The sequence below is a fragment of the Pelodiscus sinensis genome, chromosome 10 (assembly GCF_052426305.1).
Source record: "Pelodiscus sinensis isolate ZL-2025 chromosome 10, ASM5242630v1, whole genome shotgun sequence".
Taxonomy (NCBI): Eukaryota; Metazoa; Chordata; order Testudines; family Trionychidae; genus Pelodiscus; species Pelodiscus sinensis.
In genome coordinates, this window is record NC_143061.1 from 329192 (window position 1) to 352562 (window position 23371).

A 23371-nucleotide genomic window follows, 5' to 3' on the forward strand; every position below is an offset into this window, starting at 1 on the left:
CTTGGGGCCTGGGGGAGGCTTGGAGCAGTTATTCCCCTGGTTATTCTGCTGTGAGGTGGTTCTCCTCCTGTTTTTGTTTCTATTGTGCCTGCACTGCTGCTCTTTGGCGCTGTCTGGGCACAAACCTTTGCTGGGAAGGTTGAGGGTGGAAGGAGCACCTTTGGGATGCTGGGGTATGCATCTCCCCAGGGATCTCATGGTTGCCTGAGAGTCCTTGAGGGAATTCAGCTTACTGTCAGTCTGCTCTGAGAATAGGCTATTGCCCTCAAATGGAAGATCCTGTAATGTAGACTGGACTTCTGGGGCAGACCCAAGGCCTGAAGCCATGCACAGCAGTGCAGCGATACCCCTGTCAAGAGAGTTTGTATCTCTGAGTCCGTGAAATCTAGGGCTGCCTGAAAGGAAGTTCAAGTTATTGTGAAGCCCTCTTCCAGCATGCCACCGAACTCCTGCCTATCATTGCGGGGCAACCTCTCCTTAAACTTTGTTAAAGTGTCCCACGACTTGAAGGCGTACCTGCTAAGGATCACCTGCTGATTCGCGATCCTTAGCTACAGACCCCCTGTCAAGTAACTATATTGCCAAACAGGTCAGTCTTTTTGGCCTCCTTTGATTTGGGGCCTGCGACCTTCTGGCCTTGTCTTTCCATCTCGTTGACTGTCAAGACCACAATCGATGAGGGGTGAGTGTGAGTATAAAAACTCATAACCTTTAGGTGGAATAAAGTACCTTCTCTCAACACCTTTAGCTGCCAGAGGGATAGTGGATGGGGGTCTACCATAGGGTCATGTAATTCGACTATTTTCTTTATGATTGGCAGAGCCACCCTGGATGACTCTTCATGTGCAAGGATGTCCACCATTGGGTCCTTGGGTTCCTGTATCTCCTCTACCAGAAGATTCATGTTCTGCGCCACCCCACGCAGCAACTCTTGATATGACCTGTGGTCCATGGGTGGAGTCCCAGACATAGAGATGCCTGCCATTGCTTCATCTGGGGAGAACAATAAATAGGCTTGGGTTTGGGCAGTGTCCTCGGGGCCCACCTGATGGCCTTTCCCCGGTGGCTTCTCCTTAGCTTCTGGGGGTGGACTGTGCCCTCTAGGTGGACAAGACTCCACTGCAGATGGTGTGCTCAAGCGGCACCTGTCCCGAAGAGAACAGGATCTGTGACTTGTGGACACTATCGACCAAGGAGTGCCCTGGGACTTGTGGTAAGCCCATGAGGTTCAGAAGGGCCGCTGTGCAGGCAGTGGCCAATGCAGTTGCCACTGTGCTGGCAGGTCCTTTGTACTGCATCGAGACAGGCTGCGTCGAGACCCGGTCGATACCAAGTCTGACTCTGATTCAGAATGGGACAGCCACAGTGGTGCTGACTATGTTGGTGCCAGGACCTTGTCTGGGACCCAGATCAGTGCCTCGGAGGCTTGGAAGGGGAGCGGCACCTCGGACTTCTAGACCGTGACCTCAATCTGGAGACTGATCTCTGTGTCGAGCATTGATCCCTCCGTGCCAGTCTAGCGCTTGGTGCTGGACTCTCTTGCCGTGCTGGCAGTGGAGGACATTGCGCCAGCTATAGGGGAAACTCCGAGGAGGAAAACCTGTCTCAGTTTCATTCCGTGGACTGTGGTCAACAGACCATGGCCAGCTTTCCCCTTGAGCAGTGTGGTCCTGACGGTTTGTTGTGCACCATGGATGCCTTGGCCTCTGAGATTTCTATCAGGTCTCTGGCCACTTCAAAGGTGTCCAGCAAAGGGGAGTTCAAGACCTGCACCAAGCTCATGTCTCTCAGTGTATGGTCATGTGCTGGACTCGATGGTGCCAGTTTCGGGGCCAGAGTTGACAGCATGTCCTGGACCTCCTGCACCGGGGATTTTCTCCGGTCATGGTCCAGTGTTTGACCACAGTTCGCAAGCTGTGCAAACTTTAAAGCCTGAGGCGTTAGGTATGCCCTGGCACCACAGGAGGCTGAATGCTTGGGCATTCGCCTACTGTCCTTTTATTTGCTTGAAGAGCTTTATCACGGGGAAAACATAGCAAAGACCAGGGAAAAACGAGAGCTACCACTAGGAACTAGGCACTTGCTAAGCAAGAGCTAGCTACAGTTCCAACGTCACCATGGATGGTAAGGGCAGGGGAAGGAGGGCAGAGTCAGCAGTAGTATATATGCACTGATATAGTGGTACCACTCTAGGGTTTACACCGCCGACTCTACAGGAATTGCTAGGGGAAAAGTTTCCAACATTTATGCATGTGGCACACGTACTCCTGAATTGGAATAGATGTGAACAAACACTCAAAGAAGAATTGGCATCTAACCAATCATATGCCTGCATCAACTACAGATAGTATAGGCAGGGTTCTGGGTTCTGGTCCTCCCGAACTTCTGCACCTAAGGTGATGGCACGAAGTCATGGCTACTTAAGTACAGAGCTCCATCAATCATTCTTAAATTGAAATTAACCCTGGATCTAACAACCACATACAATTTATTTTATCTAGTGAATCAGGATTACTATGCTGAAGGCTTTTGGAAGGCAGCTAAGAATTGCCTCTCAGGGATTATCACATTTTACAGAATAGATGGAAAATATGAGATGCCTTTACCACAGATTTCCATATATGAAGATCTCTCATGACAATTGCAACTACAGCATGAGGACAAAAGGTTACCATGAAGCATAAGTTAAATAAAATGTTTCAACTTCAAAAGAACACTATGGAAAGATGTGACAAAGAATGTTGCTGCAATCCACATGAAGCAAAAAGATTTAGCTCCTTTAGCTATTTTTGTTTATTAGAATAATGTAACAGTGCTTTTAACTAATTTTTTTATTTGATTACTTCTACAGAAAACTTTATTATATTAAAACCATTTCACAATAATTTCATATACTGCATGTATAATGGTCAGAGTCAGTTCCACTGCAAAATAAATAATAATAATGTACTGATTTAAACAAAACATTAGCCAAAAGATGATTTTTAATAAAAATATCATTTTAAAGGCTAGAAAGAATTGCTTATTAGTTGTAGACACTTTAATTTTATAAATATTTAATAGATCATTGCAAAATCTGGACAGATTACACAATAATTTGTTAAAAACAGAAGCAGCACAAGCAAAATGAGATAAATGTGTATATTAAAAGAATAAATAAGAAAAAATGATAATCATGCAAGCTCCAGTCTTTCAGTTTTCCTTACATAGAACCCTTTCAGTAAGAATTGTCAATACATGATATTTGAAAGTGCCAAAGTAGAAGAATATAATATATATGCGAAATACTGCAGGTAGGTATCTTCATATAGTTACTTCCAGGGAAAAACCTATATGACCAATTACTGAATGGTACTAAGGGTACTTGAAAGAGAAACTGAAACATTAAAATTTGCAGCTGAAGCAAAAGATTATGAACAGCTTAAGAATGATGAGTGCTTGGAACAGGAAAATGTTATTATAAAGAAAGAAATGCAGTTCTCTATCAATGGCAAGCGTAGTTTGTTTTTCCACTCAGTATTTCATGCATATTTTCGGTGCTTCCTTAGTACACAGTGACTGTGTACAAACTTTGTTGTAGTCAACATAAAAGATGATTTATTACACAGTTAATTCAGTTAACTGCTTAGAATTTTATGATAAATTACAAAACATGCATTTACCTTTCTCAAGGTATATACTGTATGGTAATATTTTACAAAATTATTTTCATTTAATGAAAACATTCTCTACAAATATTTAAATGTCTAAGAATGTTTCTTTTGTGACTTTCACTGGTTGAGGACTTCAGTTACAAGTAATATGTGAAAAACTTGAAGAGTAACGTAAGTAAGAGTAATCTTTATCATTGTAAAAAAATTGCTTAGTTATAAAATGTTAAAAGTCACAAAATTATAGTAAATTCAAATTAACTATAAAATTACTATATAATTTAAAATAAAAATTATAAAATTTACTATAAAATCATAGTAAATTCAATGCAGTTGGCATGGTATAATATTCAAATGGCAATATGAATATTTTTCAATTCAGTCCAATATGTAATTTTTCCTGTACAAACTAAAAAAACCACATAAACAATACTAACTTTGGCCATCAGAAAGTAACTAAAGGTATTTTTTCCTTCTAATACATGATGGTCAAAACTACACAAACATACTTTGCATTTTACCATTATTACAACTAATTAAAACTTTCAGTATGTACCATGGAGATAGCATACATTATTTGGTAAACAGGTACCCAAACAGGGTTTAAACTCCTGTGGTAAAAATCCTTATTAAACAAAGTTCTTTTGAGGTTGCTCAGTTGAAGAGATGCCTACCAGTACACCAAGCTATCTTAAGGGACACAGTACCTGTTAACAGGAACCATGTAATAAAAGAAAGCATACGTTGGTCCAACAAAAGATAAATGCTATTTTATCAGAACTATGTATGCATAATCTTATTACCTTGTCTTTTTAATTTGATTCTCAAAATTTATAAAATTCATACTAAGTAAACACAATTAAAAATAAATCTTTGGGATCTTTAGCAGTAGCCTACTCTGGATATATTGTATTAGCTCTCTTTGCTTTTAAAATGATTATAAATAAAACTATACTTATTTCCAAAGAATTTTGAAATATATTTTGGCTAACATGTCAACACGTTTGTAATTTAGATAAGGTCTTAAACGGAAAATGTATTTCATCTCTGCTTATTAAGTTACAGAAGATCTGGAAACACCTGCTACTATTCCTATGCTAAGGGGTTTGATCTGTCTGTAAAACTGAAGCAATTCAGGAAAGATGTAGACAAATTGGAGAAAGTCCAGAGAAGAGCAACAAAAATGATTAAAATTCTAGAAAATATGATCTATGAGGGAAGAATGAAAAGGTTGGGTTAATTTAGTCTTAAGAGGAGAAGACTGAATGGGGCCATAACAACACTTTTTATGTACATAAAAGTTGTTACAAGAGGAAGGGAGAAAAACTGGTTAACTACCTTTGGGTATGTCTACACTACAGCGCTAATTCGAACTAACTTAGTTCGAATTAATTAATTAATTCGAACTAACGCATCCAGACTAAAAAACTAGTCCGAATTAACGTTTTACTAATTCGAACTAGCATGTCCACACAGAGTGGACCCTGAACCGGGGTTAAGGATGGCCGGAAGCAGTGCCGGCAGGGCATCAGATGAGGACTTAGAGCGTGGAGCTGCTGTCTCAGGCTAGCCGAGGGCTGTACTTAAAAGGACCCGACCCCCACCCCAGACAGACAGTTTTCAGGGGTGTCCCGCTTGCAAAGCAGTCCTGGCTTGGATTGCCCGGAGTACCCACATGGGCACATCACAGCACTCGGTCATCAGACTGGCTGCACTTGCCGCAGGCTGCCATCTGGGGAGGGGGGCAATTCGGGGGCTGCAGGAGAGCTTCCACCCCCAGAAGCCCGCAGAGCCAGCCCAGTCCTCCCCATCGGGGGCTCATACCACATTCTTCCCTCACCTCCTTCCACTTACCCCTCCCTAGCTCCCCTTCCTGATGTACAAAATAAAGGACAATTGTGTTCAAAAATAGAATCTCTTTATTGAACAAAACTGGGGGAGACTGGGAAAAGGAGGTGGGAGAGGGGAAGAGAGAGGGTGGGAGAGGGGAGGGCAACTAAAATGATCAGGGGTTTGGAACAGGTCCCATATGAAGAGAGGCTAAAGAGACTGGGACTTTTCAGCTTAGAAAAGAGGAGACTGAGGGGGGGATATGATAGAGGTCTATAAAAGCATGAGTGGGGTGGAGAGGGTGCATACAGAAAAGTTCTTCATTAGTTCCCATAATAGAAGGACTAGAGGATACCAAAGGAAAGGAATGGGTAGCAGGCTTCAAACTAATAACAAAGTTGTTCTTCACAAAGCAAATAGTCAACCTGTGGAACTCCTTGCTGCAGGAGGCTGTGAAGGCTAGAACTAGAACAGAGTTTAAAGAGAAGTGAGAAATTCATGGAGGCTGGGTCCATGGAGTGCTGTTAGCCAGGGGGTAGAAATGGTGTCCCTGGCCTCTGTTTGTGGAAGGCTGGAGATGGATGGCACGAGACAAATGGCTTGGTCATTGTTTTGGTCCATCCCCTCCAGGGTCCCTAGCGTTGGCCGCTGTTGACAGAGAGGCTACTGGGCTAGATGGACCTTTGGTCTGACCCAGTACGGCCATTCTAAGCTCAGGGCTCAGGGTCGGGGGTCTCAGTGGACCACCTTGATTTTCATGCAAACCTGCTCCTGGGTGGCCAGGCTGGCAGCTCTCCTGCCCTAGACGGCCGCTTTCCTGTGCCTAGTGTGGAGGTCGTGGACAAGGTCCACGATGTCTGCACTGGACCAGGCGGGTGCCCGCCTCTTGCGGTCCTGGGCAAGCTCCCGGGAGCCGCCAGCCTGGTCCCGGGAAGAGGGGGAGGGCTGGGGGGCATCGGGTGGCTGGCTCGAGCCGTGCCAGGTGCAGGTTCTGCTGGCTGGGTGCTAGCAGGCTTGCACCTGGCACGGGCACTGTAGCCAGACCGTGGCCCTTTAAGAGGTCTGGGGCCGGGAGACGGGCAATAGAGTTTCCCTGGTGTTGGCCAGAGTGGCCACCAGGGAAACCTGGGGAGGGCTAGCCTTCCACTAGTTTGAATTAAGGGGCTACACACCCCTTAAATCGAACTAGTAAGTTCGAACTAGGCTTAGTCCTCGTAGAATGAGGTTTACCTAGTTCGAACTAAGCGCTCCGCTAGTTCGAATTAAGTTCGAACTAGTGGAGCGCTAGTGTAGCGCCTATCAAAGTTAATTCGAACTAACGTCCGTTAGTTCAAATTAACTTTGTAGTGTACACATACCCTTTTAATAGCTGTTGTTCTTTGAGATGTATTGTTCATGTTCCTTCCATTCTAGGTGTATGTGTACTCATGTGAACAGTTGGAGAATTTTGCCTTAGCAGTATCTGTAGGGTCAGACATGGCGCCGTCTTGAGTACCACACTCATGTATTGGTATATGTAATGGGGCCCTGCAATCCCGCACTAAAACCCCCTCAGCAAAAGCCCTATTCAGGCGGCGGGGAAGCGCGCACTGGCATTGTGCCGGGTGTATCCACGCTGCAGACCAGCTGACAGCCTCAGGCGCGGCGGCAGCGGCATGGACGCTGCAGGAGGGGCGGAGCCAGCTGGTGACGTCAAGATGACGTTCCCCTCTGGCGCCGGGCGCGGCGGGAGTTTTAAACACCGTCCTAGGCTGTGTGAGGGAGAAGGGGGTTTGGAGGAAGACAAACGGCAGGGGATTGGAGCCTTCGTCCCCGGAGGATGGGGAACATTGCAGACACCCGAGAAGCAACACAGTCCAGAAGGTCATCCGGAGTGATGAGTGGCTGGCCCACGGAGGGCCGGGTAAGCCAGCAGCAGGGAAAGGAAGACAGCACGGAGAGTAAGTAACCCAGGGCGGGGCCATGTAAAAACCTTGCAGATTGCCAGGTTTTGGCAGGACACCCCTGTCAGCTGGACCTGGACCGAAACCGGTCCGTGTCCTTTAGGGCCCTGGGCTGGGGCCCGGAAATGAGGGTGGGGCCAGGCCCCCTTCTCCCCCTCTCGGAGCAGCCAAGAAAGAAATGCCCAAGAAAGCAACCAAGGGGCGTTTTAGACTTGTGCCACCGCGAGCCAGCGGGAAAAGCACGTCATGGGGGCGACGATAAGGGCGCGGAACAAGGGGGCACCAGACTATCCCGCCCACGCTCGGACGCCCCGAACTATCCGTGGAAGGGGTAAAGCCTAGGCTGTGTGGGCACTGTCGGAGGACAGTGGCCCGAATCAAATAGCGCCGCCGCCGTCAGAGCCAATTCCCCAAAGTCGACGACGGGTGATGCTATAGGGAGAGTCGGAATCCCTACAGTATGTCAGGCATTGTCAGCCCTGCTCCCTCTCAGTTCCTTTTTGCTGGCAACTCTGACAGAGGGGCAGGAGGGGGGGTAATGAAATGGACATGAGCAACATCTCAAAGAACAAGTTATGAAAGATAGGTAGCCATTTTTTCTTCATTTGCTTGCTCGTGTTGATTCTATTCTAACTGGCTCATAAATGATGTCCCTGGAGGTGGGCTCAGAGTTCAAAGGTGTGTGACTTGTAACACCACCCTCCTGTGAATGTATGGATGGACAGCCGGGTGGGGGCCCTGCAGATATCAGAAATTGGGTCAGGAAGGTTGCTGATGAAGCTTGTGCTCTGATTGAGTGGATAGTTCTGATCACTGGCGCAGGCACCTTTTTCTGATCATAGAGATATCAGATGCAGACAGTGATCCAAGAATAAATGCTCTGGGTGGATCTTAGTTAATCTTTCATCCTCTTTGCCATTGTGTTGAATTGCCAAATAGCTTGGCCCTATCGATGTAGAAGACTAGCTCTCTCCTGACATCCAGGTAGAGCAAGCTGTGCACCTCCTCGGACTTAAGAGGCTTTGGGCAGAACACAGGCAAGAACTGATCCTGGCTTGTGTGAAACTGCAAAACCACCTTGGGCAGGAAAGACAGATGTGGTCACAACTGGACCTTGTTGGTGAAGAACACAGAGTGGCTTTGATGCAACTGCCCTAATCTCAGAGACCCTTTGAGCAGAGGTCATTGCCACTATGAATAACATCTTCCAGGAGAGCAGAAGAAAGGAACAGGGCATCATGGCCTCAAATGGAGTGTTCATGAGCTAGGTGAGCATCAGATTCAAGTCCCATGGAGGAACTGGGCCCTGGACTTGGAAACAGAGCCTCTCCAGAACTTTTAAGAACTGTACCATCATGCTATGAGTGAACACTGCCCTGCCCTGGAACAGAGGGCGAAAGGCTGGTATAGTGGCCAAGTGGACCTTAACTTACCAAAGGGTTGACCTTGGAGCTTGAGATTCATAAGGTAATCCAGAATCAGCTGCAGAGAGGCTTGCTCAGGCCTAACCTCTTGGACTGTGACTCAACATATGAATCATTTCCATGTGGCTACGTAGGTCATTCTAGTGGCAATCTGTAACGGTGAACTGGTGACCTGGGCAGATGTGGAGACTCAGGGCATGGCAACAAAAGGGTCTGCGCCTCAGCTTCAGAGGACAGTGCTACTTCTTGCCTTCTGGGCAATCTTCATGGTTGGATTGCTATAGTAGGGAACTTTAGAAAGATCCATCACTGCATGTGGTGCCAGCTGCAGTGGGAGAGTCTTTTGCTCTCTTGGCACTGAGAGCTGAGCCATCAGTCTGGGTCACCTACCACTCCTCGGAGACGGTGATGAATCCTTTAATACAGAAATCATCATCATCAACATCCATGGGCTCAACTCCCATTGGTGTCCGATGCCTCCCTCAGTATTTCCTTCCAGCTTCCCCTGTTCAGTGCAGGGTGGCTTAGTTTCTTTACATTAGCTCCACACCAATATATTATATCATTTACCCATTATCTGTGGGGTCTGCCTCTCCTATTCGGACCATCTATTACGCCAAATACCAACGGCTTAACTTTTCACTCATTGTTCATTCTGCAGATATGTCCGAATAGCTGTAACTTCCGTTGTATAACCTTCTGAAGTAGGTTCTCTTTCGGCTGTATCTTCCTATATATTTCCTCCTTGGTGACCTTCTGCATGCATCCTATTCTCAGGAGCTTCCTATAACAACTCCTCTCGAATGCCAATATCCTTCTCTTAGAATCTTTCGTTATTACCCAAGTCTCACATCTGCACAACATGCTGCTAAATACACACGTTTTCAAGTTGCTCAGCTTCATTCCTAAGCTAATCACTTTACTTTTCCAGATCTTATCCATTGCCTTCAAACTCACTCTTGCTTTCTCTATTCTAGTCGCTATTTCCTTCTTACAGTTTAGATCATACGTCATGTTGCTCCCCAAATACATTAAACTTCTCTACATTCTCTAGTTGGATCCCATCTACACTGATCTTCCTTCCTATTTCCTTATCTCCAAATACCATTGTCTTCGTTTCATCAATATTCATAATCAGTCCATACTGCTTCCCTTCCTCATTTAGCACCTGCACCATTCTCGCTAGCTTCTCTTCATCTTCCTCGATGATAACTATATCATCCGCAAACCTCAAGTTGTTAATTCTCATCCCGTGCACCGATATCCCTTCTACCTCTTCCTTGATCTTGTCCATCGCTCTCTCTAGGTGTGTGATGAAGATACACGTGATATCGGATCTCCTTGTCTCATTCTAAACCAACTTCCCAACTCTCCGCATGTTCACAACGCTGCCTCAGCATTATCGTTGATATCGTTCAACAACCATATCAGTCTGCTATCCACTCCATATGACTCCAACACCACCCAAGTCACTTTCTGATCTATACTGTCAAATGCAACGAGGTAAGGAAAGTGGCCAGAATGGATAAGGCGAATTGATTAGAGGAGAAGTGTGAAGATATAGAGAGGTATTACAATGAGTGTAAGATCAGGGAGGTGTATAAAATGATTAGGAATATTAATAGGAAGTGGCAGCTGAAGCAGATGGCAATCAAAGACGAGAATGATAAGGTGCTCATGGAGAAGGTTGTGCAGTGATGGACGAGATATTGTACTGATCTGTGCAAAGCACAGTTGGACCTGAGTGTCTCAGAGAGACTGATAGAAGAACTGAAAGAGATATCACCACCGAGCATAGAGAGAGAAACTGATATTTTGAAGGAGAAAGTAGAAAGAGCAGTGAAACGACTAAAGAACAACAAGAGCCCTGGAAATGATAAGAGCATGGGAGAGATGATCAAATATGGTGGAGAAAGTATGATTCAGGAAACACACCGACTATGTAATATAGAGTAGAAAGAAGGGAAGGCACCTAAGGAATGGACAAGATCTGTGCTAGTGACAATACACAAGAAAGGAAGCGCATTGGAGTGCAAAAACTACAGAACGATTGCCTGAACGAGTCATCTAGGCAAGGTGCTGATGATGATACTGACGGAGAGACTGAGATCACAGACAGAAGAACATCTGGCGAATGAGCAAGCGGGATTCAGGAAAGACAGAAGTACCATACAGCAGATATTGGCACTAAGATTGATAGCGGAGAAAGCTTGGCAAAAGAACAAGAACATCTACAATTGCTTCGTTGATTTTCAGAAGGCATTTGATAGTAATACAGGAGTGGGGAACCTTTTTTGGGTTGGGGGCTGCTGACCCACAGAAAAATCAGGAGGAGGCCACAAAAGTGAGAAGGAAAAAAAACCTCACTGAGGCAGCCACCGACTGAAAAGGAGACACACATTCTCTACGTTACCCTTGCAAACCAGAGCCTGGGAGGGGAGGCAGAGGGAGGAGGCTAGTAGATTGTGTGTGCTCCAGCCCGGTTAAGAATGGCAGGGGCTGGCAGCACCAGTGGGGACTCCCCAATGCAGGGTGTGTGTGTGTGGGGGGGGGGGGGAATCCCCAAACCTCAGGGGACAGATCCAGGCAAGCAAGGAGCTGCATCCACTCCCCAGGCCTTAGGTGTCCCATCCCTGCCTTATATGATCTCTTTGGGGGGCGGGAGGGGGCGTCCCCTTGCAGCTCCAGTGTGGCCAAGTGGTCTGATCAGGATCCTTTGCCCAGTGTCCCTTGATCTGACTTGTTCAGTGCTGAGTCTTGGGCACCAGTGATGAGTATTGGCACTGGGAAGAGCCCAGGAGTGTATTATATACCGCAGGGTGTGGTGTTTGGCTGGCCTGGCTCCAGAGTTGGGCAAAGAGTATCTTCCATGAGGAGGGCCCTCAATTGAATGTTGCATTCGTTCTGTGTCTTGGGATGAAAGTTCTGACAGGTGCAACACTTTTCTTTAATGTAAGTTTTCCTCAGGCACTTGAGCAGGGCATAAAACCAACAGATGGGGGCATACCCCACCTGGGGCAAAGTTCTCACCAGGACCCTGACTAACTACAGTAGTGAACAGCTACTTACTCTCTCATCTGCTAGAAAAACCAACTATTTATAGCTGGAGCATGAAGTTTGAAGAGTAAGAAAAAACCAAAGGTAACGACCATGGGCACTAAGAAGGAACTGCGGGCTGATGATGCCTGAGATACTGATGCATGAGCGTGGCACTCAAGGGGGCACCACAGCGAGCCTGATGGATAATGCAAAGGTAAAAGTCTCCAACAACTATTCAAGTGGGTGTGCACACGTCAGGATGGTCTAGATCAGAAAGGGACAAAATACACCCTGTAGTCCACATCGGGCCCGCCAGACCCTTCTGTCTGGCCCTGAGCTCCTACTCAGGGAGTCTATCCCTGGTGCCTCCAGCACCTGGGCAGGTCATTTGCTGCGGCACAGCTGGGAGCTCTGACTGGGCTGCATAGCTGTAGCACCACCTAATCTGGTGCTCTTGGTGGCGTGGCTACAGGTTTGGCTAGGCAGCATAGTCAGTGAGCTGGGGTGGTTCTGGGGGGGCAATTAGGAGTGAGGAGCAGGCAGGCTGGATAGGGGAGAGGTACTGGGGAGACTGGGAGCAAGTGACTGAGAGCAGGTGAGGTTGAATAGGGGGTTCGGGTCCCCAGGAGGCGCGAGGGGGGGGGGGAATCAGATAGGAAGTGGGGACTGGGTCACAGTTGGCTGTTTGGAGAGGCACAGCCTCCCCCAACCTTCCCTACTTCATACAATTTCAGAACCCCGATGAGGCTCTCAGGACAAAAAGTTTGCCCACCCCAGGTCTAGATAATACTTAGTACTGCCATGAGTGCAGAGGATTCAACTGGATGACATCTTGTGGTCCCTTCCAGTTTTAGAATTCTATGAATCACTCGGGGCTCAAAATGATCAAAATCATTGCAGAATATAGAATCATAGAATAATAGGACTGGAAGGGACCTCAAGAGGTCATCGAGTCCAGCCCCCCGCCCTCAAGGCAGGACCAATATAATTGTTCTAAATTTTGAAAAAAAAGGTTAGACTATGTTAAAAACAGTAATAATGGATTTTTCCTGAGATTATTTTGGAAGGCTATGTATTCCAATTCTTTTTCGGGTCATTTGTAATAATTTGGTGAAATATTACCTCTGTCTTAATATTTGCCATTTTCCCTCTAAAACAGCAGTTTTTGAAATGCACCAGCTACCCTTCAATTTCTGATGAACCAATAACAAAAGCTGTAGGTTAACACTTAACTGACAATGAGAATCTCTCTCACACATCCCTTAATTGACTTATGTAGGTTAATTATCATCAGACATACCTAATGACAAAAATGGTTTAAAGGTCTTAACTATTAAAAAAATACTGTAGAGAGTAGCCCCTTTTTAAGATAAAGGAACAAAGTCACTCTCTCTCCCCAAGAACATAATTATGATTGTGATCCACCTTAAAGACCCATAGCTTTCAAATACTACACTATTTTTGGCATCAATTTATCACCATATAGGACCATTTATGTTTATGGCGTTCTCTGTATATTATACTATTGACAGTAACATTCACTCCTAACCTAGTTTTTCAGACACATATGGGAACACTGTGGCAAAACTGTCTGAGTTGTTTATAAAATTACCATTTGTTAAATTGCAAATTTTAGAATAAACTTACTGTCTAATGGACATTTTCAATTTTTAGCATTAAATAAGGAAAGTTAAATCCACATACATAAGCTATTTAAACATGTTACTATCCATGTTAATGAACAATGTAATTAACATTTCATAAACTTACCACTTTATCTCCTCTCATTTTGGAATTAAATTTCACTGTCTTTAAGCGGGCTCTTTCTTTCTTCTCAACTCTGCAAGAAAAATGCAAAAGGGAAAAATGTTACTCTCTCAACAAGATCCTTATACTGCCATACTTAATGCTATAAAAACGACAGCTATCATTCTACAAATCTGTTGAAGATGTGCTGGCAGCATGATAGCATGAGGTGTGCACACATACATATTGTCAGTCTATACAGGACAATATACATTTTAATTCTCAAACAGCAGGGATCCAGTAAGGATGAATTAAAATGTTTCGGTATGAGGCCACAGCTTTGTCATTATTCCTTAGTTTAAACCAAAGCAAATCTTAAGGCACTCCATCCATTATCCTGTCCACTATACTGCCTCTAGCAGTACCCAGCACCAGATTGGTGCCAGAAACCTCACAACAGGATATGTAAAATAATCTGCCACTTGCATTAGATTTTCTAATCCTTTAATTTAATATGGTTTTAAAACCAGAAGGCTTAGATTTAATACCTCTTCCAAAATCTATGTTAGCATCTATTAAAACAACTTTGGATATTCTTTTTATTCACATAAAAGTCAAATGTATTTTGTACCTGTATTTTGCGTGGCAGTCATAATTTACAGATTATAATAATTGTTTAATTACAGATGTGTGCTACAGAATGTTCTCTCATTCTGTAAATAAACCAGAAAATAGAATGAAGAAACAAGTGTCATCTGCAGCCACAAAACATTGCACATGAATCATCAGTAAGCTTTGATCTGTGCACCCTGACATCTCCAGTCCAGGTCTCTAGCACTTCACCTACCGGAATAATTTCTAATTTAAATTTAATTCAGCTATCAGAGGAGGGAGGACTTGATACACAGCTTCCTAGCGGGTCACAAATGCCTGGGAGACAGCATAGCATATTACACAGCATAAATCTTGGTTTTAGCTTTGGCTCTGGGAGAAGCTAGTGCGTTAATGGTCAGATATAAAATAATCTAAAAACCAGTTTGTCTTAAGAGAGAAGATTTGAGTCTACTATGTCAGGCACCTCTTGTGAAATCTTGGCCATATGGGTGCCTATGGGAATTTTGCCACAGACCTCAATATGGACAGGATTTTCATCGTTGGGTTCTACTCCTGACTGCCCACAGCAAATCTATATAGTCTCTCTAAATGAGATGACACAATTGCTTTCTAGGGTTGTATTTCATGGTCTAGGGAAATAAGATGATGAATGAGGTGCATGAGGAAGGAAAAAAAAACAAAACAAAAAACCATCAACAGAGATTTTAAACCCATGGGCACCTGTTTCCCATCTCAATGAACTTTCCTGCAGACATCTCTTTCCTGTCTAAAGTGGAGATGTTATATCATCACTGCTAAATATAGAAAATTCAGCTTGATTTTTTTCCTGTTATTAAAAAAAATTCAAACTCATGTCACTGATAAATACCTTCAATATAAAGTATGTTATATTATTCAGCACACAACAGACAACATGTGGGGTGATTCATAGAGATCAAAGCAATAGATTTTTTGCAAAGGATATCTTCTCCTCCTCCCCAGCCCCCAAAAACAAATCCCATGAAAAACTCTGAAAAAGGGTCATTTTAGAATTACTATTTTTCTGTATCATCCCAATTTTCATCAAACCACCATGAAACATTAAAATAGTACACAAAGTTTACTATGTATGTTTTATTGTTTGGGTCATTTTATTGAGATTTTCACAAAATAAAGGATTAAAGCCTCTGTTAAATTGAAAACTTCGGACTCAGCTAACTCTGGAGTCATGACAAACAACTCCATAAGAAACAGTATTGTACCTTTTCTTCTTAATTTGTAGATGTGAAAGCAGATAAGGGAAACGAAGCATGATTAAACCCTTTTTTAATGGAGGCAAAGAGATTAAAATGACATTCCCTAAGTAAGAGCTGGGAATGGGATCCAGGTCTCCTTGTCTTCAGCCATGAGCTCTAACCCCTAGGGTGCAAATGCCTGTTGCTAATAAACAGGGCTCGCCGAACTGTGGCGAGGCTCGCTCGCCAGCCACGCTGTCCGGCAATCTGCGCATGCGCAGATCGCCTGAACCTGGCTCTTCCGAGTTGCAATCTACTCGCCACAGGTGAGTAGATTGTATTATTTGTCGAGCCCTGCTAATAAATAATAATCTAATAATCTAGTGCGGATTAGCATACTTTTCTAGTTTCTCATAAAAACACTTTGGTGGAATGGCTGACAATTAAATTGAGAGAACACAGTACTTGATTGGGCATGAATACAACCATATTTTAATGGCAAAGATCTCAAACTGAACAAAGATCATTAAATATACCTCCGTTTGCTTGGAATCACTCCAGTTTCATCACTTTCTCCTTCTGGTGTCACCTGCCGTGCTTGCCACCACTCATCATCAGAAGCATTGATGACATGGAGGATATCGCCAAATTTGAAGTTCAGTCCCTGACTAGGAAGGCCACTGTCTTTAGTCTTGTCGTAGTCAAAGAGAGCTCTAAATTTAGAAGAAAATAATTAAGTGTAGAGGACTAGAAGGAGCAAAACAAATCACTCAGAGTCAATTTTAAAATATTTTTTTGTGTTTTTTTTTTGTATTTTTAACAACAGAGAACTACTGAATAATTTTATTTTTTTTCCTAACTGCAAAATGATTGGTTGGTACTATACTGAGTCATAGTACTTGATCTCAAAGAAGTCAAAGTTGATAAAGACAGAAGCGCTAACAATATCCTGCACAGACTGAACAAGTTTTGTGTGACAATGAGTAGTCCTGTGTAGGGATGTTATAGTGTAACACACCATGTACTGATGAGTTAATGTTCTCGGTTACATGCAGGCTCCCAGTGTACGCAAAGGCAAAGTTGGCTACTGACACGCACCAGCTCATGGGGAGCTGACTACCACCTTGCATATAACTACTGAAATGTTCAGCAATTATATGGTTACTTAAATGCTTTTTAACAGCCCATGTCCTGTGACACCTTAGAGTCTAACAAAAATATATAGGATCGTGGGCTTTTATGGGTAAATCCCAATTCACTCATCTGAAGAAGTGGATTTTACCCACGAAAGTTCATGATCCTATATATTTTTGTCAGTCTCCAAGGATACGTCTACACAGCAGGGCAAAACTCAAATTAAGCTACACAACTTGAGCAACATCAATTGCGTAGCTGAAGTCAAAATAGCTTAATTCAGCTTTTGGCACTAAGCAGGAAGTCGAAGGAAGAACACTCTTTCTTCAACTTCCCTTACTCCTCCTGAAATGAGGGTTACAGGAGTTGGAGTAAGAAGTCCTCCAGCTCAAAATTATTTCAAAATAATGGCTTGTAGAAGCGCTCTTTGTTATTTCTGAATAACATTAGTTATTCCAAAGTAACGCTGCGTAGTCATAGCCTAAGGAGTTACAACTCATAACTCCGGTCATCTGAAGAAGTGGGCTGTGCCCACGAAAGCTCATGATCCCATCTACATGTTTTGTTCATCTATAAAGTGCTACCAGACCATTTGTTGTTTTTTCTCACATATTCTGTTCTTTGGAAGCAGCCAATTTGCAAGTACTATGAGTGGTCAATGGATCAGACACTACACTCCAAGGAGAAGCTCAGACAGTCTGAGGGTTGGAGTGTGTGTACTGCTACCCTGTAGAGACACAGCGGGGCTTGTGTGGCCTAGTGGGAGTGCTCATTTTGCCAATGGTGGGTGGAGTTGGGGAGCTGAACCCTAGCGGGCATTGACAAGGCTGAACACAGTAAGGGCAGACATTAAGAAGGTGCTTCACAACTGTAGGTACCCCAGGGAAACAATCATGTAAATTGGTGAGAATGTTCATTATTCCTGATTTCCACACTGAATTTTTCTAGCTTCAGCTTCCAACCACTGAATCACAGAATATCTTTTTCTGCTACATCAAAGAGTCATACTTACCACATTGCATTTTCCACTGGTTATCTACCGTGACTCAAGTCCTTTTCATAGTCACTGTTTATAAAGGTATGGTCCCATAAGTGTGACCTATATTCTTCAATCCTGGAGGTATAATTCTGCATTTGACTTTGTTAAAAGGCATGTTCTTCCAATAATCCCACCTCAGTAAGTGATCCAGGTTAGTCTGTATAATGATTTGGCCCCTTTATTATTTACCACTCTACCCATATTTTTATCTTCTATACATTTTACCAGCACTGATTTTGCATTTTCTTCTAGAATGCTGATAAAAATATTGAATATCATTGGGCCAAGAACAGATACCTCCAGGATCCTACCACAAACATTCTCACTGGATGACTCCATTTTTAATTATTTTATCAAGTATCAGAGGGGTAGCCGTGTTAGTCTGAATTTGCAAAAGCGGCAAGGAGTCCTGTGGCACCTTATAGACTAACTGAAGTATAGGAGCATAAGCTTTCGTGGGCAAAGACCCACATGCATCTAACGAAGTGGGTCTTTGCCCACGAAAGCTTATGCTCCTACACTTCAGTTAGTCTATAAGGTGTCACAGGACTCCTCACCGCTAATTACTTTATGAACTCAAACAAATTAAAAATCTATGTAATATGCCAACATTGATTTTGTTTGATGTTTGATGTTTGAATGTTTTATATATTTTAAATATGTATACAAATACAAATACAAAGCCAAATTCCTTACAGAAGTATATTATATCCAAGTGACCTTTAACAACCAAATCAGTGACATCAAACACTATAACATTTGAAGTGCACTTTCCATAAAACCATGCTGATTGGCAGTGGCATTAATAATACTATCTTTTAAATCTGTACTGACAGCATACCATAGCAGCCTTCCCATGATTTGGCCCAAGACTGAAGGCAGGTTATCTAGACCAAAAGTTTCTTGGATCATTTTCTGTTTCATAGTCTTAAAATTAAATTACCCCTATTCCATTATATACCTCCTAAAATGAATGATTCATTTTATTTGTACTTTGATGTGAATACTTTAATGCAAGATGAAAAAATAATGAATACATAAAAGTTCCAGTTAGAAAATTATGTTCAACACTACCAGCATTTCCTTTAACTTCTAAGCTTTAGCTTTATTATACAATTGTAGCAGCATTGAGCTGGTCTTACTCCACATGGTCATTGTCCAAGGAGATAACAGGATTAAAGAGGAGTAACATATCAAGGAGACAAAAGCAGAAAACAACAAAAACCTTTCAACTATAATTATGCACTGCTTTAACCTAATAAATGGTTAGGCCAATTATTCTGAATAATCAAAATACCATTGTTCTGTCAAGGATGGGGTAAGGGCGGAACAATTTTATTTAAATAAATACAAGGAAATAATGGAAAAAAACATATGCAAAATGTTCTAAGCATTCTAATAATTAACCTGACAACATAAGGACAACACAGCAAACATTAACAAATCCCACAGCAACAATAAACTATCAATGACGGATAAATCAGACAACTAGTACATAAGAACTAAGCAGCAGCATTTTTCTATCCATCCTTTGCATCTGAGAACATACCATCAATTTTACCCCAAATCCCTACAGAACAGACATCCTGGAAGATTATCAAGACTATTTCAGCCTAAGGACTAACAGTCTATTTACAAAAACAAACATAGAATGCATCTTTCTGTTTCACCACACATTATTCAAGAACTTAAGACAGCATCAGAAATGGCAACTGACATTCTTCCAATTCTAAGTTTATAGAAACTTTAGACCGACATACAAGCTTTCAATTGTAAAGTGTATATTGGATAAATGCAAGTGGATGGTGTTAGTTTTCTTAAATAACCATATCCTCTATCTAGTACAGGGGTGGGCAAACAACAGACCACAGGCCAGATCTGGTCTGTCAGGGTTAGTCCCTGACTGGCCCCCTCACTGCTGTATTTACTTACACCTCTGCAGGTACAAGGTATCACAGCTCCCAATGGCCATGGATCACCGTTCCCAGCCAATGGGAGCTGCGATCACCCTGACCTGCGTTGAGCAGGTAAACATAGCAGAAGTAGCCCACCAGGAGCTAACTCTGATGATCCAGCGGGGTTGTATTGCTCACCACAATCTAGTGCCATTCCTTTAAACTATTGCAAGTTACCTTTCCTTAAGGATTACTTCTTTTATGCTATTTTTGCTCAACAGAATAATGAGTGGAAGCCTATTTCTGAGCCCTGCCTTAGCCATGAGAAAGTGACTATAATGCCTTCTCTCATTAAATGGGAATCTAACCTATCCTTAGGGACTATATGGGTAGACCCAATTATGCGAGGACATGTGAGGTGCTCTGCTTTATTTTATTTTATTTTTTTCCAGGGCTTTTTGCTGTAGGCTGGCATGCTAAGCAGCAGGCAGCCAGGCATGTTAAAGGGGCCAGCTGGCAGTGCACTCCCTCACAAGTCTGGGACTACTCCAACTCTGAAGTCCCTCCTCCCCCAGGCACCATTTAGGGAGAGCAGGAAGGCTGAAGCCCCCGCTCCATAGGAAGGAATATAGGGCACATCCATGCATACCACTCAATCCTTTAATACCAGGATCTCCACCCCCAGATTTATTATTTCTCTTTACTATTTCAAAGTTGTAGCTTTTCTTACCTCTCTGAAATGTAACCACTGTCTAGTCTCATTCAAGTATGCTGTAGACGAGTGGTTTTCAACCTTTTTTCTTTTGCAGACCCCTAAAATTTTTTGAATGGAAGTGCAGATCCTTACTGAAATCTTAGCCATAGTTTATGGACTACCAGTGGTCCATGGACCACAGGTTGAAAACCACTGCTGTAAACAAACTTGCATTTTTAATGGTAACTAAGCTTTTCCTTTCCTAAGGCTGATGGATAAGTAGTGTAATACAAGCTAATGTGACTGTGGTAAAAACTTGTCTATTTGTATGGGAACCCATGTATCAACACTTATACAGTCAATCAGAAATACAAAACAACCTTAGTCGACTAGTCGTTCACAACCTTAGCAGCAGCCTTATCTGTCTCTATTCTCCAATAATCTCTTTTGTTAATCAAGCATTGATAAGACCCATCTGAATTTTAATGGTATTAAATAGACTATTAAAAATAATAATTCTGCAGTCAATATCAAGACATACTTAATTGGTAACTGATACAGTTACACCGGTCACAATCAAAAACACATACCATCAATCCACAATAACCCTTAGTAAGGATGCAGAAACATGGAATAATTGATGGAAATAAATTATTTTAAATAAAAATCACTAAAACAACTTCAAAAACAAATTAGTTCTGGCTTTTTTCTAAAGTGAAAAGTTTGACTTATGTAACTCCTTTTTTCCTCCCTGGGTTACTCGGGAGCAGGTCACACTCATGCGTACCTGGGCGCCTGATGTTTCTACCATAAAAGGAGATCCTGAGTACCTCAATGGTGATGATATTTAGCTGGCGATTCCTTATCCACCCCATTGCTGCAGTCCCTGGCACCTAAAGAATATGCAATGGCGGTGCCTCCACCTGGCTGGCCCAGTACACACTCAATGGTGCGCCTTGGGAGCCTCCAGGAATAAAATTATTCCAGCAATAATCTGGATCTAACTCCAGGACAACAATTATAAATAATATACATCTAATTGATTAAATTAGAATAACATATCTTTACTTAACAATTTAAAAAAAACAGGGTTTAACAGATTAAAAGTGAATAAAATCAATTAAAGTAACAGAAATAAATGGAACTTATCTATCTGGCATTTGCACTGCTACCATTTATCCCACCCCAAAGTGTGTACTCCTCTGGATTCAGAGTCCCAGACACTTGCTGTGTGGGTGCACTTGAAGATCTGTAGCTGGAGTAGAGAAAGCACTGTGCAGGTCCTGTGTGTGTTAGTCAAAGCTGTAAAGCCAGCTGCAAAATCCCGCAGTCACAAGCACAGCCAGAGTCTCTCCCCTCTAGGGCAATCAGCAGTCAATGAAGCAGCCTGCCAGATCCAAACCCCACAGGCTCCCAGTCCCAGGCTGTAGCTGCAACACAACAGCTCCTGGACTGGACAAAAGCTTGTCCACTGCAGCCTGGCTCCTCTCCCCCAGAACGGAGACCCTCTTACTATCCCAAAATGCTTGGACGAGCCCTGCTTCCTCCTTTTTCCTCAGGGGCTCATGGGAGTTCCAGTCTCTAGGGCTAGTCTGCAGCACAAAGAATCCTCCCAGAAGTCCAGAAAGAGGCCCCTTTAGTAAGGAGACTACAGTTAAATTAAAAAATCTGTTGCAATTGCCACTGGTTAAGACATACACAGAGGCCAATGGCAAGCCTTGAATGGTTCAACTTGAGAACTCGTTTTATCACATTTTTCTCAACATTTTTTGCAATTAGTTGAAACTCTAATGCACCTTCAGATCATGTCAGTTTTGGCTAAATTTTGCTGGAAGCCAGGTAGACTTTCATTGGAAATCTACCTGGCTTCTTTCTAGCTGATTTGCCCAGCTCCTTAGCTGTACGGAAGGTTAGGCTTCCAGACTTGTAACTCCTCGCAGCATTACTAGATTCTCCTGCTTGCAGCTGTCTAGGTTTTCAGGCTCCCCAATTCTGGGGTGCCCTGTTGGGTTAACAGAATTGGAGCTGGAGTTTCCAGGATCCCTGTCTCTTGGGTAGTCCAACCAGGCGGACTATTGTGGAGCTTGGGCACGCAGCAGAGCTGGGAGGAGAATGATAATTCTGATTCAGGAGAAGTCCAATTTTTTATTCTAAACTGGAACTAAACTACATTTTGAGAACTTGGGAAATTCTCAGTGAAATGGAATTACTGTCTCCAGACAGTTCTAGTCAGTATCATGGAGAAATGTATCTTCTAGAGCTCACAGCCAAAGCTAAAAGCTCAGCTTCAATCATTTATAAATAATTACTTGCATAAGTTAAATGTAAACTACATAAGTAAATAAACTTATGACAGATATTGAGGCACAACATAAGTGACAAAACCCATTTTGAAAAAGTGTGTGTATGAACATAAGCAGGTTTTATTCTATGTAGTGCTATAGGTAACCCAGCAAAAGAAAAATATTTAGAACTTATTGGGCTTAGCTGCACGATGAAGGCTGAATAATACATCTTGGAATTATGATAAGAAACATATTAGAAGGATAACCATGTTATTCAGTACAGACTTGTCCTTAGAATTTAGGACGTTAATATGAACAAAGAACAAGATTAATTTTGTATTTAGGGCAAGTCTAATTGCAAAAAAGTTAATCCTATACAACAAGAAGCTAGCTATACATATCAAAATAATAGACTGATATATAAGGCCAAAGTGATATAGCTACTCTGGAAAATAATACAATTTTAAATATGGGGGGGAAAGATACCCAAAAGTCCATATCTGGTCTTGTTTCTTGACAATGCAGGGTTAAATATATAATTACAAATAATAATTATCATTAGTGAAAAATATTCCATTATTATGGTAAGTCTATTCAATCTATATTCTATTTTGCTCATATACACATACTTCATCACTCCATTTTTTTTCTGTTTTATAGTTCAATTTTTTCATCTTCATCCTGTAATATTATCATCACCACACATTTATCATAATCATACATTTACAGTACTCAGTGGTTTACAAATTTACTAGTAACACAGTAATTAAAAATAGCAGTTGCTTGGATCCCTATTCCTTAAGTGTTGCTATCCTGCAATTTCCACTAATTCTTTTAATTATTTTTGTAAATATTATCACATT

At 42.6% G+C, this 23371-nt stretch overlaps 1 protein-coding gene across 12 annotated transcripts in view; it reads right to left on the reverse strand.

Annotated features, from left to right (window-relative positions):
* Positions 1-23371, reverse strand: part of DLG1 (discs large MAGUK scaffold protein 1) — a 360352-nt gene that overhangs the window by 68872 nt on the left and 268109 nt on the right. For all 12 annotated transcript variants that reach the window (XM_075938333.2, XM_075938331.2, XM_075938327.2 and 9 more), the window contains 2 exons: positions 15998-16174; positions 13657-13726 (listed from right to left, as the gene is read on the reverse strand). In XM_075938333.2, coding sequence (XP_075794448.1) covers positions 13657-13726; positions 15998-16174 — 247 coding nt within the window. The remainder of the gene's footprint in view (positions 1-13656; positions 13727-15997; positions 16175-23371) is intronic.